The sequence below is a fragment of the Filicampus tigris genome, chromosome 6 (genome assembly GCF_054856515.1).
Source record: "Filicampus tigris isolate MCC_2025a chromosome 6, RoL_Ftig_1.0, whole genome shotgun sequence".
In the NCBI taxonomy this organism is placed as follows: domain Eukaryota; kingdom Metazoa; phylum Chordata; class Actinopteri; order Syngnathiformes; family Syngnathidae; genus Filicampus; species Filicampus tigris.
In genome coordinates, this window is record NC_141222.1 from 19,159,304 (window position 1) to 19,172,940 (window position 13,637).

General features: G+C 42.4%; 1 protein-coding gene across 1 annotated transcript; it reads right to left on the reverse strand.

Moving 5' to 3' along the window:
- Window positions 1-40: 40 nt before the first annotated feature.
- arhgef38 (Rho guanine nucleotide exchange factor (GEF) 38) lies at window positions 41-13,409 on the reverse strand. The gene is made up of 14 exons (XM_086032321.1): window positions 13,127-13,409; window positions 7,153-7,337; window positions 6,416-6,533; window positions 6,171-6,318; window positions 5,460-5,477; window positions 5,182-5,381; window positions 4,965-5,095; window positions 4,751-4,855; window positions 4,569-4,673; window positions 3,250-3,621; window positions 3,012-3,149; window positions 1,993-2,194; window positions 976-1,259; window positions 41-607 (listed from the first exon to the last, which is right to left on the reverse strand). Exons 1-14 carry the CDS (start codon window positions 13,329-13,331, stop codon window positions 425-427), a joined length of 2,394 nt encoding a protein of 797 aa, XP_085888447.1. The 5' UTR covers window positions 13,332-13,409; the 3' UTR covers window positions 41-424.
- Window positions 13,410-13,637: the final 228 nt, after the last annotated feature.

Here is a 13,637-nt window from a genome sequence, read left to right on the forward strand (position 1 = left end):
TGGTGGATCTAATTGAGAAAAAAAAAGTACATATCAATAGTCATTTTCATAGAGGTTGTTTAATTATGATCTAACAAATATAAACAACACATAGAATATTTCTTTTCACGTTAAACATCTTTGATAAATTATTCACATTGAGTCTTTACTACATCCAAAAATGCGTTCATATAAAATTTGACTTCACAAATATGACATCTATATTCAACACTGTCATACAAACGGTAAAAGTGCTCAGCACAGCAGCTTGTATTATAACATTTCATTGCATGTTCTTCATTAGGTCACGCTGTCAATATGACAAAATCCACAGCTTGGTTTCATAAAGTACAAATGGTTGACATTCATCTGAAATGGCCAGTGAAACAATAATTTAAGATTGAAACACCGCAGGTTGGCTTGAAGTCAGGATATATGTATTTTTTTATGCATAGGACATCCTGCCAAGGTAGTTGGCCGGGACATATCCTCGCTGGCCATCAACCTCCGCCAGCCACCAATCCTTGTTACCGCCCAGGTCACTGAACTGCAAGATACGTACATGCTGATACTCCTGCAACGTCAGCTCCTGGTCACAACGGGCTTGAAATGCATACACAGCGTAGTACTGTGAACAGAGACAAGAAGCATATTGTCACACCATATTACTATAGACGCCTGTACAGACATAGCATTGTCACGATAACCGTTATTATTGGTGCCCAATTTAACCAGAATATTGTACAGACAAAGAGATAGTCATTCTATTCTAAGGGAAACGTCCCAAATATTCATATACATATATTCACATACAGGTCTGAGATCAATCTGGTCTTTTTGACTTTTTGCTTGTCTTGTCCGCAATATGGCAATTAAACCAGTAGATGGCACTGTTCGCTGGATTTTTGCACCAGCATTGCTGTTTACGTGATAGCTCTTCCTGACTCCCTCAAGAGCTTTAACTGTGTCATGCAAGTTGCCTATTTCTATGCGTACCTGCTGAGCGTCTGTGTCAAACGAAGCCTCCAGGTCGTCCGTTGTGTCTAGTTCTCCCATGAGGCCCGAAAGGTTGGAACTGCTGTCTGCGGTGTTGAGACTAAAGCTCCTCAGGCTGCTGCTCCCACTGCCCGATACGAAAAGGCTCAGGTTGTCAAAGTCCTCGTCGGCCATGGCGGGCGGCTGCTGTTGTTGGTGCTGTTTGGCCACCTGGCCTCCCCTCTGCGAGTCCCTCAGAGGGTTGTACTGCTTTAGGAAGGTGGAGTACACGTATCCCTGCTCACCTAATTTAGGACATTGGAACATTATGACTGCATGTACAGTTTAGAACAACATGCTGACATTTTTTTAAGACATTTCTAAAGTGTGGAACAGAGGTGCTTATTATTTTCAAGCACAAATGTGTGGTTCTATTCAAAAGATGGGTATTTGACAGTAGAGTACAGCGCACTAATGAATATTCTAAGAATTGTTCGTTTTTCTGTCGTAGCTACAAGCCGCACTGATTCTCCAGGTACAGAGAAGAACATCACGATCCTGTGAGGCAAGCAAATTCAACCTCAAATTGTGGGGGTTCTTGTCATCCCGGGGGGGAAACACAAGTCCGTTGTTGTTCTTTTTTGTATATAGCTCTCACAAAAAACAAAAACACACAGAGAACCTGAAAGTCTTAAGAGCGGAATATATTTTGGCAGAACTTTGGAATTGTTAAAAGTCTTTTTATTCCTGAGTAATACTGCTGACAAGCGCACACTGGTTTGTTGTAGAGTGTTATGAGGGAGCAGGTCCTCAGAGTAAAGACTGAAGCTATCGGCAACTGTCACAAGAGCACCTGGGACTCACTCTTTGTAAGAACGTTTTTTGTAAGGAGTACAGTATGTGCTCGATGGTCAGCAGAGGTGGTAAATTCATCCTATTCAGGAATTAGGATTGTACTCTTTATTTTTGGGGGGATTGCTTTACAGTAGTTTTCTAGCTGTCTTGTGACTTTATGTTCATACATGAGCACACACTTGCCTCCGGTGTGAACCAGCCAGCGGCTGCTGCTGCCCAGCGGGTCTGTGTCCTCCAGCAAGGCCACCAGTTCCCCCTCCAGCAGGCTGAGGTCCTCCTTCTGGCACCCATTGCACTTCCTCTTCAGCTGGTACAGACGACTCGGGGGGTATTCGGACAGCAGTCGGGCACGTTGTTCTTCTGTCTGATGCTCCACCTCCGGCGTCTGGAAGGCAACAAGTGTTGTTCGTTATGTTTGTAGTATGTGAGCTGGCATGCTGTGTAAAGCTTCAGGTAGATGGAGTTCTTCCAGGGATACTTTGAAACATCGCAGAGAAAGCTTTTTAAGTGTAAATGGCTGAGACCTGATGGAGCATGGAATTGCCCCAGTTAATCACCACCTGGGGGTGTCCTTTGTGTTCATCTTTATCACTTGGAATTTTCCACCAAACTGTGAAACTCTTTGAGGAAAACGAGGGACTTTGAACTTGACATCCAGACAGACGACCTTGACACTGAACTGTTGAAGACTCTCAACCGCCAGGAGTGGTTAGCACTGGTGCCTCATAGTAAAGTTGCGGGTTTGAATCTAAGGTAATCTCCTGGCTTTTTCTGTGTGGTATTTGCTTGCTCTGCCGCTGTCCAAAAACATGTGATGAGTCTGTCGAACACTTGACGTATTTGATGTTTATGAGAGCACATGTATCAGTCATTCAAGACTTTAATTTGTCATCAGTGTTGACGAAAAATTCTTGAAGGCACTATAATTATCTTCATTGTTTATGAAAGCAGACATTATACATTGAAGACTCAAGATTGTATTCAGTATTTACCCACCACATGCAATGTTGAGGTTAATTGAAGACTCTAAATTGGCTTTAAAGTTTGAAAAATGTGGCCTATATTAGGTAGATTCACTGACAACTCGGAGAAGGCTCCACCTTCCACAAGATAAGCGGCATAGAAATTGGTGGAAGCGTTGCAATCCAACCTCAAGACGGGAATATCTACATGCAAATTATTTCTGCAACCACTTATCGTACCGCTATTTTCTTGTCTCGCTGCCTTTCGAAGCTGACTTTCCGCTCCATTAGTTTCTGTGCATTCTCCTTGACAAACGCCAGATTGTTCAGCTCATCCATGATACTGCTCTGCACCTCAGTGATGTTAGACAACGGTGCCTGTGAAAGATGTTGCAAATTAGCATTTTAATGTAATAAAAATATGCTTGAGAAGCCATCACATTTCTGTGTGTGTGGTGAAGGGGAGGGTGCTGCTCACTGGTAGTTGCTGTATGGAGGGCGCACCCAGTAATATTTCCTCCATCAGGTCTCTGAGCAAGGTCACAACATACACCGCACAGTTGGTGAGGATGGCATAAGCAGCCATATTGAACCGCTGCAACTCCTCCACGAGCAATGCGTTGAGAGCTTCGTAGTCCCTCCTGGCAGGACCGGGCGGGTCTACGGATACCAGGCAAGGGGTTGAGGAAGAGGTAGATGATGAGGATGAGGAAGAAAATGACGAGCGTTCCAGCCGGCTGCAGTAATCCAGCAGTTTGTCGTAACGTTTCTGGATGAGCTTTTGGGGCGCAGTGAACATGCCCTGAAGAGATGAGAGTGGGGCAAGGACCAGACGCTCCATGTTGTCTTTCTGTGAGAAGACAACATTGGAAGTTGAGTGTGGGTGGCTTGTATGCAGGCAGCTGCCTCGTTTTGGAGTCACATAAAGCAAACATCAACACTGCTGAACTGCTTCCACGAGTAGCTAATAGGAGGTTAGCGTGTTAGCGAGCTTTTGCAGACATAACATACTTCATGTACGAAATCAACAAGCCTCCATCTATCAGAGCTAAAGACGGGAAGGGGTGACTTTCAGTTTTTTGTATTTCAGTGGACCATATTCAATCTTTTTATATAGGATATAAGGGACAAACTATCTCGTGGACAATGGGATGTCACATTACGGAGGAATTCAAAACTCTTAAGTCCATCAATTACTTTGTAGGAATTCGGCGTACAATTTTGTAGAAATATCTTTCTGAAGTCTTGTATGCAGTCATCCAGAGCAAACTCATGCATTGTGTCATGAAATCACTTTTTATTTGGCATTTTGTAATACTGTATTTATTCCAAATGCCTCATGGAACTGTACCACTCATGTCAAAGACAAAACATGAAATGAGGATCATAAAACCCAAATGGAATCTGAGGAAGCGGTACAAGCATCAATGAGCAGCTCAGCCAGCATATTATGGCTGAACGGAAAATAAATCAGTCGAAAATATAAAAACAGAGAACGCCGGAGAGTGTGTTCCATGGAGTCTTTTTCAATCCTCTCGCCTCACATTTGTCGTTGTGTTACACATCTTCAAAGGGTGAGTTCATAATTTTCAGTTTTATTTATATTATTTTTACTGTTTTCTACACTCAAATCCTGAAAATTGCTAACGATAGGAAATTCTTTAACCTGGTCAGACTTTTCCAAGAAGTCATTTTTCTGTGATTTGGTGTCGACAGTTTGTCAAACTGCAAATCAATACAAATATTTGTAATCATCAAATATTGCATGTCACTGTTCTTTTGAACTTTTCAACTCACATAGTGCTCATAGGGGTCATCGCTTTTAGTGTGCGATGAACCGTTTGACTCCTTGATGATGCTCTCCATTTCATGGACATTGCTAACAGCTACAGACACCATCTCCTGAATTAGACACAACCATTAAAGAATGAGGAAACAAAGAAGGCATACATTTTGTGCTTTTAAGACTTTTCACCAACCTGAGTGTACTGCAAGTAACTTTGGACATTCTTAACCAGCTGCCTTACAGCTTTCTCCAGGCTCCTGAACAGCTTTTCCTCCCTGTCAAACACTTCATCCCTCACCTGCAGGAGAAAATAAATGCTAAAATTTTTCAGACCCCGAGAAGAATCCAAATAGTAGGCAGCATTTTTAAGACATAACATGGTGAATTGTGATGTTTGTTTTTCTTACCTGTGGTTCAACTCCTGTGAGGATCTTGAGATAACCTGCGAACCTGTCACCTTTCTTTCTAATGGAGTGGATGTTGAACTTGTGAAGTTTACGCAGAGTTCCTTCATCCTCAGAATTCTTGTACTTCATCACTGAAAGTCCAAATGGTAACAGAAGACAATGTATAAGATCACTTTGCACCATGTTGTATTTCGTCCAGGAGGCGTAATCAACTCGCCTATGTCCTTGCGTCTCTTGAACTCGTTGATGTTGATGTTTATGATCTTTGTGGCGGTGAAGGCCTCCTGCAATGGCCGAGAATCGGGGTGGTCTTCGGGCGTGGCCTGCCACAGCTCGCTCAGCAGCAGCGGGTACTTCATGATCCTCTGGACTGGCTTGATGAGGAGTGAGCCCATGTCAAGCAGGTGGGGCTTCCCTCTGTGATGCAAAGCAATCATCAAAAATGGACCCCAAAAGAGTCTGATAGTTCAGCCTTGACATTTTAGGGATACTCACTCTTGGTCGTAGAGTTTCCTGCAATTTAAAAGGAGATACAGATTTGGGTATTAGAAGACATTTCTATTGCTAATTTCATAACATACTGAAACCTCAAAAGTTGAACGCTACTGAGAGAGTTTGGCATTTGTCAGTATTGTTCCGGGCTTCAGCATATCTCAAGGGACCTCAGCAAGATATCATTATTATTGTTTCTAATGTTGCTGTTACTGGAGGGTGCAGAATAGTCGCTAAATGGGGCGGCATGACTCAGGTGGTAGAGTGGTTCGATCCTCCGGCCCTTGCGACCATGTTGGAATGTCCTTGAGCAAGATACTGAACCCCCAGTTGCTCCTGATGCTGCCTCATCAGTATGTGAATGAGGAGTCAGTGTTAAGCGCTTTGAGTACCTTGTTTTATGGTAGCGAAAGCTGTACTCTGCATTTACGTGAGACACACAACTGCCCCCCAAAATGGCATGATTTGAACCAAATCTTTTGTGCGTGACCCTTGTTAGGATACGTGATTTGGATATTGGAGGGATGGATGCCCGAGATCTCTTATTAACATCCCTGGAGACTGTTTCGAATTGGGAAAAAAATGCACGTCAAAATTGTTTTTAAACCCAAACAACTCAGAGGTCCTACAGTATCCTGTATTGTCAACTTTAGAGGTTCCACGTTACCAGGAAGTTGCAGCTAGAAATGAATATTGTGAGGAAGTAATACTTACTTCATTGCGAATACACACGTGGTGAAATGTTGCTTTATTCCTTCCTCTTTTTCGTAGGATTCCAGCACCGTGTTGGCATCATCGTGATGGTAACAGTAAATCTTATACACATCCTCTAAAGCTGCCTTTGCCTGGATGAATACTTCTCCTTCACATTAAAAGAAAACACATTTTCCCAAATTGTATTAACCTGAAATGGTCAGCATTCAGGCATTGAGAAATAGGGGGCAGGCAGTGAAGATTACCTATAATGACCGCCTCAGGATCCGGGTCAGACATGGCTTCCTGAAGTCTGTTTAGGAGTGCAGCTGATACCTCGCACACCGTCTCCATGTTAGTGAACAGACGATCCACATCCACAACCTAACATAATACAGTGGACAGAACATTAGGTTCATCTGCGCAGTCCTATGAGCTAGCTCCAAGACAAGAAGCACTCTATCAAAAAATTCTAGCATGCTTATTGTGTATGGCCACCTGGTGGTGTTGGTGGTATCAAAAACGTTCTGTCTAATTGTAAGTAGATTTCAAATAGTTGGAATTTTCATTCAAGATATCTATACCTTTTTTTTTTTTTTTTTTAAATCTGTTAAGTTGTGTCGAGTCACAACCGAATTACATATATCTGCAATGTCATTTCACCAAGGACGAATGATGTCATTTTGCTATTCATGTGTATGGGATTCAAATGCCAATATCCACTGGTGAAATACAGATATCTGCAATTGAATTGTTGGTATCTGTAACTCCAGTCTGAGATCGGCACTTTGGTTCTGACTATTCATAATACCAGTTACAGATCTCTACAACTTCACTACGCCTACGCCTATCCTGATTTAGGATATCTGAAAAGGGACGTGTAAATTATCTTAGAGGTGAATTAAGGATATTGGGAGCAGAATGAAATTGTAGAGTAATTAAATGTTATATGAAGGCTAGCCATATATTGTGGGCACCGCTACTACAATCCACAGTAACACACCTGCATGTTTCTCAGAGGCTGCACCACCTCTCGGATGCACAACTCCAGGTCAGTGAGGTAGTCTTTTTCAGTCTGCATCAGCTCTTGGATGACTTTAGCTCTGCGGTTCATCTTTCTCGAACGGATCTCCTGTGGGTCCAGCGCTGGCGAGGCAGGGCTGGACAAGTCGTGCGGTGTCATTTTTTCTGCAGAAAAACACTTATTATTAGTGAGGGCAGCATGGTGGAATTGTGGTTAGCACGTTTGCCGCACGGATAGGTCCCACGTAAGAATCCCGTATGCGTGTTCTCCCTGTATTTGAGTGTGTTGTCTCCAGCTTCCTCCCACATTCCAAAAACAAGCATGTTAGGTTTATTGAAGACTCTAAATTGCCCATTCACGTGAATGTGAATTTGGTGGGAATTCTCCATTGCGATGGGCAAAATCTATCTGCAGGATTTTCTGATTCGCGGTTTTGGATGATGACAGGGAAGGATGATCATATTCAGTCTACCTGTAAGATAATGCTGGCCATTTGATCTGATTCAAAGCTTCCAATGGTCACTCGTTGGACCTGAACCATTTTAGGACTGTTCAATTTAATCCCACCCCAATTTCCAACCTGTTCAACATTACACTATGATCAATTGTATCAAATGCTGCACTGAGATCTAATAGGACTATCACCAACACCTTCCCTGCATCAGTGTTCTATCTTATATAATTTATTACTTTAATAAGACCCGTTTAGTCAACAAACAAAAAACAAGCAATATCGCACAAGAGGGATTGATATACTCACCAACCTTTATGAAAAATGATTGTTGAAATGAAATGTCTTATTTTGATTTAACACAAAAGATAATCAGCCTGCTTTCATGAAGGACAACAGAAATAAGAGAATAATTACTGTTGGGATGTTGAAATCAGAAGATTTGGACAATTTTAAGTTAATGTTGCAAAACGATAACTAGATGAAAATAGTTTCAATTTGATGATCAATTGTCGATTAATCAATTATTTTAATTAATTTTGACACCTCTAAAATTATTGTGGGCATATGTCTGCTGCATGCGCCACATGCATGACTCTGCTTCATGAATTAACCAATGTGATTCAAGATCTTTGTGGTGAAGTGCTACCTCCACGAGTGAAAGTATAATTAATGCTTCTGTCTTTAGGAATGCTCGCTTTTTTTCCTCCAAACTCTCGCCTTGACGCACCCGCCTGGGTCAGCTCTCAGTCGTCATGGTAACGAAAATCACACTCCATTGCAGTAGAAGGGGTGGGGTGAGTAATGGCTCATTAACTGCACCCTTAAAACAGGCTTAAAGGAGAGGGTGTAAAATGAACTGCAATTCAAGATCCTTGAGGTATTTTGACAAAAGCGTGTAACAGACAAGTTATACCGGTACGTTGAAATGGGAACTATTTTAAATTAGGAAAAAAAGAAAAAGTAGCATCCTTGAGCAAAAGAAAAAAACGCAAACTGACTAATTAATATTACTTGTTAGTGAGCAGGATAGATCCTGATGGAAAAAAAAAATCCACCAACATAATCGCAGAGTCAAATTTGTGTCTGTCCTATAATCTTTGCGCCTTCTTTTAGTGTGTTATGCGAAAACCTTTTCCAATCGTACCGTTAGTTATGCTAGCGTGTGGCCACTAAGTATTGTGATTTAAAGGTCAGAACATAGCTGAGGACCTCCATCGGCCACATAGTAAGCTCGCAGAGGTAATCGTGACCTTGTTTTGCCATGACTTCACAACTCCCAATACATACATGGCTACAATTGACTGCATGCACACGGTTTTGTGTATGTACTTCCAACATTTCCAAGCGTTTAAAGAGTTTTAGCCCATGCAGGAAGCCGTTAGCCTGCTGATCCATCAGGAAAGGGCATTTTTTGGGGGGGAAAAAAGTTTGAGCTGCCTGCAACATTTCATGGTGAACTAATTATTGTGACTGCAGCGCCACGAGGCCTCATTTAACATGCCAGTCAGGCTCACTGTGCTGTTTTTTACGGCTCATACCGCCTAATCAGTCTGCGACGGCTGTGCGCTTCACTTCAGGCAAGAGACAATCTGCCTCGCCGCCTAATCGATGCCACACACACGGCTTCCTGCTCGAGGCGGGATCGAGGGCAAGGGGAAGGCTGCAAGGGGCTCGTGTCAGGTTACTGAACGAATCGCACCGCTGATGTAATGCGCCGACGTGCTCAGGCATTCCATCTGCTTGGCGACCATTAATAAGCTCACACTTTTGCAAGAACACACACGCATACTGCATTTCACATATACGGATGCCAATAAACGCACAAAACTATTTGAAAACACACTCCAAGAGGGCACAGTGGCCATCTTGGTGACCTAGTGCATAAAACAAAAATCTGACCTGTAGTGGACTCACTCATTTCAGGTTATTTGCTGTGGTCAACAATAATGTAACTCTACGTTGATAGACTGTAAATGAAGTAATCACAATAATAATAGCACAAATCGTCCGATATCCAACCTAAGATATATCTATTGTAAATCTGTTTTACTTAAAGCACCGCGTGTTACGGATTAGCCACGCTAGAATGGACCATCGTGGAAAATTGCCAGTTGTATTGAGTTTTGAGCCTCTGCATACGATATAATATACTGTATTACTTTTATTGAACAAAACATGGTGATTGTCAAGGAAGCAGTGGGTTGCCACAAAGAGGAGGTGGGTGTGAATAAAGGAGAGTGTGTTGTTATTTTGAGGGGCTGCCTCATCCCAATGACTGCACCCGGCATGCTTCATCCAGCACTGTGTACATTTTGATAAGTAGTCACTTGCTTAACTATCTCATCAACAGCTGCAATTGAAATTATATATACTGCCCTCCATTATTATTAGCACCTCTGGTTGAAATGTTCTTTAGCTTCTAATAAATTCGTTTTGTTTTTTTTTTCAAAATAATATAAGACCAACATTAAAAAAAAAAAAAAAAGAGGAGAATCCAACCTTTATTTCAAGTCGCAAAACTATCCATCCATTTTCTACCGCTCATGTGTCGTGCGAGCAGCAACTTTACCAAGGAATCTCAGACTTCTCTCTCTCCAGCCACTTCTTCCAGCTCCTCTGGGATTTCCCAGGTCAGCTGGGAGACATAGTCTCTCCAGAGTGTCCTGGGTCGATCCCAGGCCTCCTACTCGTGGGGCATGCCTGGATCACCTCGCCTGGGAGGCGTCCAGGTCACCTCTTAAACTAATGTAGTGGGAACAAAAATCCCTTTGTCTACAGCATGTACGCTCTCTCTGAAAGAGTCTCATATCAAATACTTTGAAACTGCTAATCATCTGAAATGGCATTAAGTTATGCCCAATATTACACTATTGCAAACTATATAAGATGGTCTTTTAAAACTAGTGCAGATCACATCTGGACTTCTTTGTCCATTTTCTTTTTTTGTGGCTCTCAGGGCAGGAGTTCCCATGTAAGTGGATCCAGGGCTTTTCACTGCCTGGGCCCATTGAAGAGCATCCAAGAGGCAGGAATACAACACTAAATGTATCCTGTATCACCATGGAGAAATATGTACGTGTCAGACTGGCTCTTCCCTTCTAAACATGCTCAATGGGATCTGATCAATGCTTGGAGATGAGCATTTACACAAGATTATTTATTTATGTATTTATTTACTTTTGCTGTGATTCTTTGAATACCGTATTTACACAAGATTGGGTTGGGGGTTGAAATGTAGAAATGCATTTTTGGAATATTTTTAAACTATATTTCTGGTATACCGCGATATTAAGTACCTTGACTTACAAGTTTATTTTAAGCTTAACATCAGCATGCATTTCTAACATAGAGCTACTCAATACAATGAATAAGAAGTTCAATGGAAAATCTCAATTTTGAGTGGTGAAATGATAAAGTGTCAAATGCACATTATGCTGATTTTGATTCAGTTGGATGTGCGTTGAAAAGAGAAGGTCAAATAAGTTACCGGTAAGATGAAAAGGTTTTATTGCATTTTAGGATCATCTCTAAATTTGACCGATAAGACGAATATCGCTAATGTTTTGGGAGAAGTGTATATTGTAACAGACTTAACTTATGGAATTGTTGGCCTCAACCATTTTTCAAACATATTGGGAGGAAAAATGGCTCTTAACAGACCCCACTTCCAAGATAATTGCTCAAGATATTTTATTTTAGCGATACCGTATCTGACAATCAGGCTTTTGCTTACTTTGATCATTTGCAAGGGAGGGGAAATACTCTTATTTGACCTGATTTATGCTACAGTATGTGTCTATCAGGTTTAGTAGGAATGTTTTAGTAGTATTTGTTGTACTAGTGCATTGCTAGGCACACTGAGGTCACGTTGCACGGGTTGACCAACCTGTCCGGCGGGCAGGTGACAACTTTTTGACTTGCGAGCAGGCGCGTTCACGTGTTTCCTCTTTCTGGTGAAGTCATCGCTCTGTCAATATTTGCAATGGTAATAGCCCTGTAAATATGTAATACGCTTTGTCGGCATGTGTGTGCGGGACACAGACAAAACGGGCGGGTGGCAGGTTTACTGAAAACAACAAGAGTTGCCATCGTGCAGGTTTGTTGGGGCCAAACTGAAATTGCCAAAAGCAACTGGAGAGGAGTCAAGTGAACTGTAAACAGCCACTGAAAAGTTGAGTAAGTTTGTTTACTGAATATGCGAAAGCTGTCTTATCAGTCGACTCGCAAATGGGGCGTAAGATAGTTTGAGAAAAGGGTCAACACACAGGACAAGTGTTGCAGGAAAGCCAACATAGTTTTGACTATAGGGGTGATGTCACTCATTTGGCCTGAAGTGCGACATTCCCAACCATTGACTCCCGTAGACTGGTTGTCTGGGAACGTGTCTTTGTAAAACATTGCGTCAGCATAATAAGCTTGTTCTTTAGCGCAACTAAAATCATCAGAGTTCGTAGACTCGAGTCACATGACTTGACTATGTCACATGATTTGATTCGAGTCAGACTTAGGACATCAATTTTAGGACTTGGGAATTTCTTGATAAAAGCTTTTGAAAGGCTCGACTTTGACTTGCATCTCATCTGTTTACATTTGAAAATATACATTTTGAAGTTGGTGAGCTGTGTATTTTGTTTTGAAAGAGTGTGTGTGTGTGTGTGTGTGCGTGTAGTGTATATTATGCAACCTGGCACCCCAGGCAGTTTTCTCAGATGTGGATTGCAGAGGTAACCCCATGAAGCAGATGTCATAGCGGTCACTCTGGAGAGATTTCATTATGCTTTTGACAAAGATTTTGTGAAAAAGGAGAGAATTACACCATCCAAGGTTGACAGCTTAACGTTGACATCTCACTGTTAAGTTCACCAATATTTGGTCATGTGATCAGTCGAGAAGAAAATCAACTAATAGACGATACAAGGGACTGGTTTGGGAGAATGTAAAACTATGTGGAAATGTGTTGGCACAGTTGACCAATGCAAGTACAAGACACTGAGTGTAAACTTGGCTCATGTGTGAATGTATGGCAAACTTGTATGAATTATGACTTGCTTAACCCAAATAATGTCTTGACTGGACTTGCTTGAAATTTTGTGAGGCCTTGACTTGACATGCATGCTTTTGGCCACAGTAACTTGGGACTTGTTTGAAACTTGAAGGTTCAAACTCAACTTATGACTTGCACATATGTGACTTGCTGCCACCTCTGAAACTCATCTGTGAAAAGCACGAAAGTCAAAGTGCAGCGCTTGTTTACCAGCTGGTGTGTGCCACACTTATCTGCACAGTTTGCATACGTGGATCCGTCCCCGTGAGAGTATCTCCTACTCGGAGGAACATAACAGGTGCAGAGTATCCACGGCAATGTTTGAGTCTTCTTGTGCCAAACTAGTTGTCATCGAAAAGTTTTCCAAGCCGACAGGTTTGCATGTTCGACGTAGTGTGTTTGGATTGTTGCCATAGTTGTGTGACTCACTCTGGGGATGTCATTAACCACCTTACCTTTAAGTTTGGCGCTGTACTCCGTCTTGTCAGACTGACTGCGCCTCACCAGCGTCCCCAGGTTGATGTCACCATTACAGGTGTCGTCGGCCACGATGCTGTCGGTCTTCCTCCTTTCCAAGTAGCGCAGGAACACAGGTCGGTTCCTGCGCTTGATCACCTTCTCCTTGCTCTTCTCAGCCCCGCCGGCCTCCTTGGGATCCATGGTGAGCTTCCCCTGTAGCTCGTCCAGTAAGGAAGGCAGCCCCGGGAACAGGTGCACTCTTTCCCCAGGCTGGTTACCTACTTGCTCTGCACAGGTAACAAGGCTCCACCCCACCCCTGTCCAGCTGACATGAGAGCCGCGTGAACACGCCTCTCCTCTGCTGTGGGATGTGACTTCCCTTGAAAAAAAACTTTTTCAAGCTAAAAATCTGAGAGAGAATGTCAGAGCTCCCTCATGACCCTGCTTGTAAACAATTAAAAAAATGTAACTGTACGTACAAACCTAAGTAACTAAAATAGGAAAGAA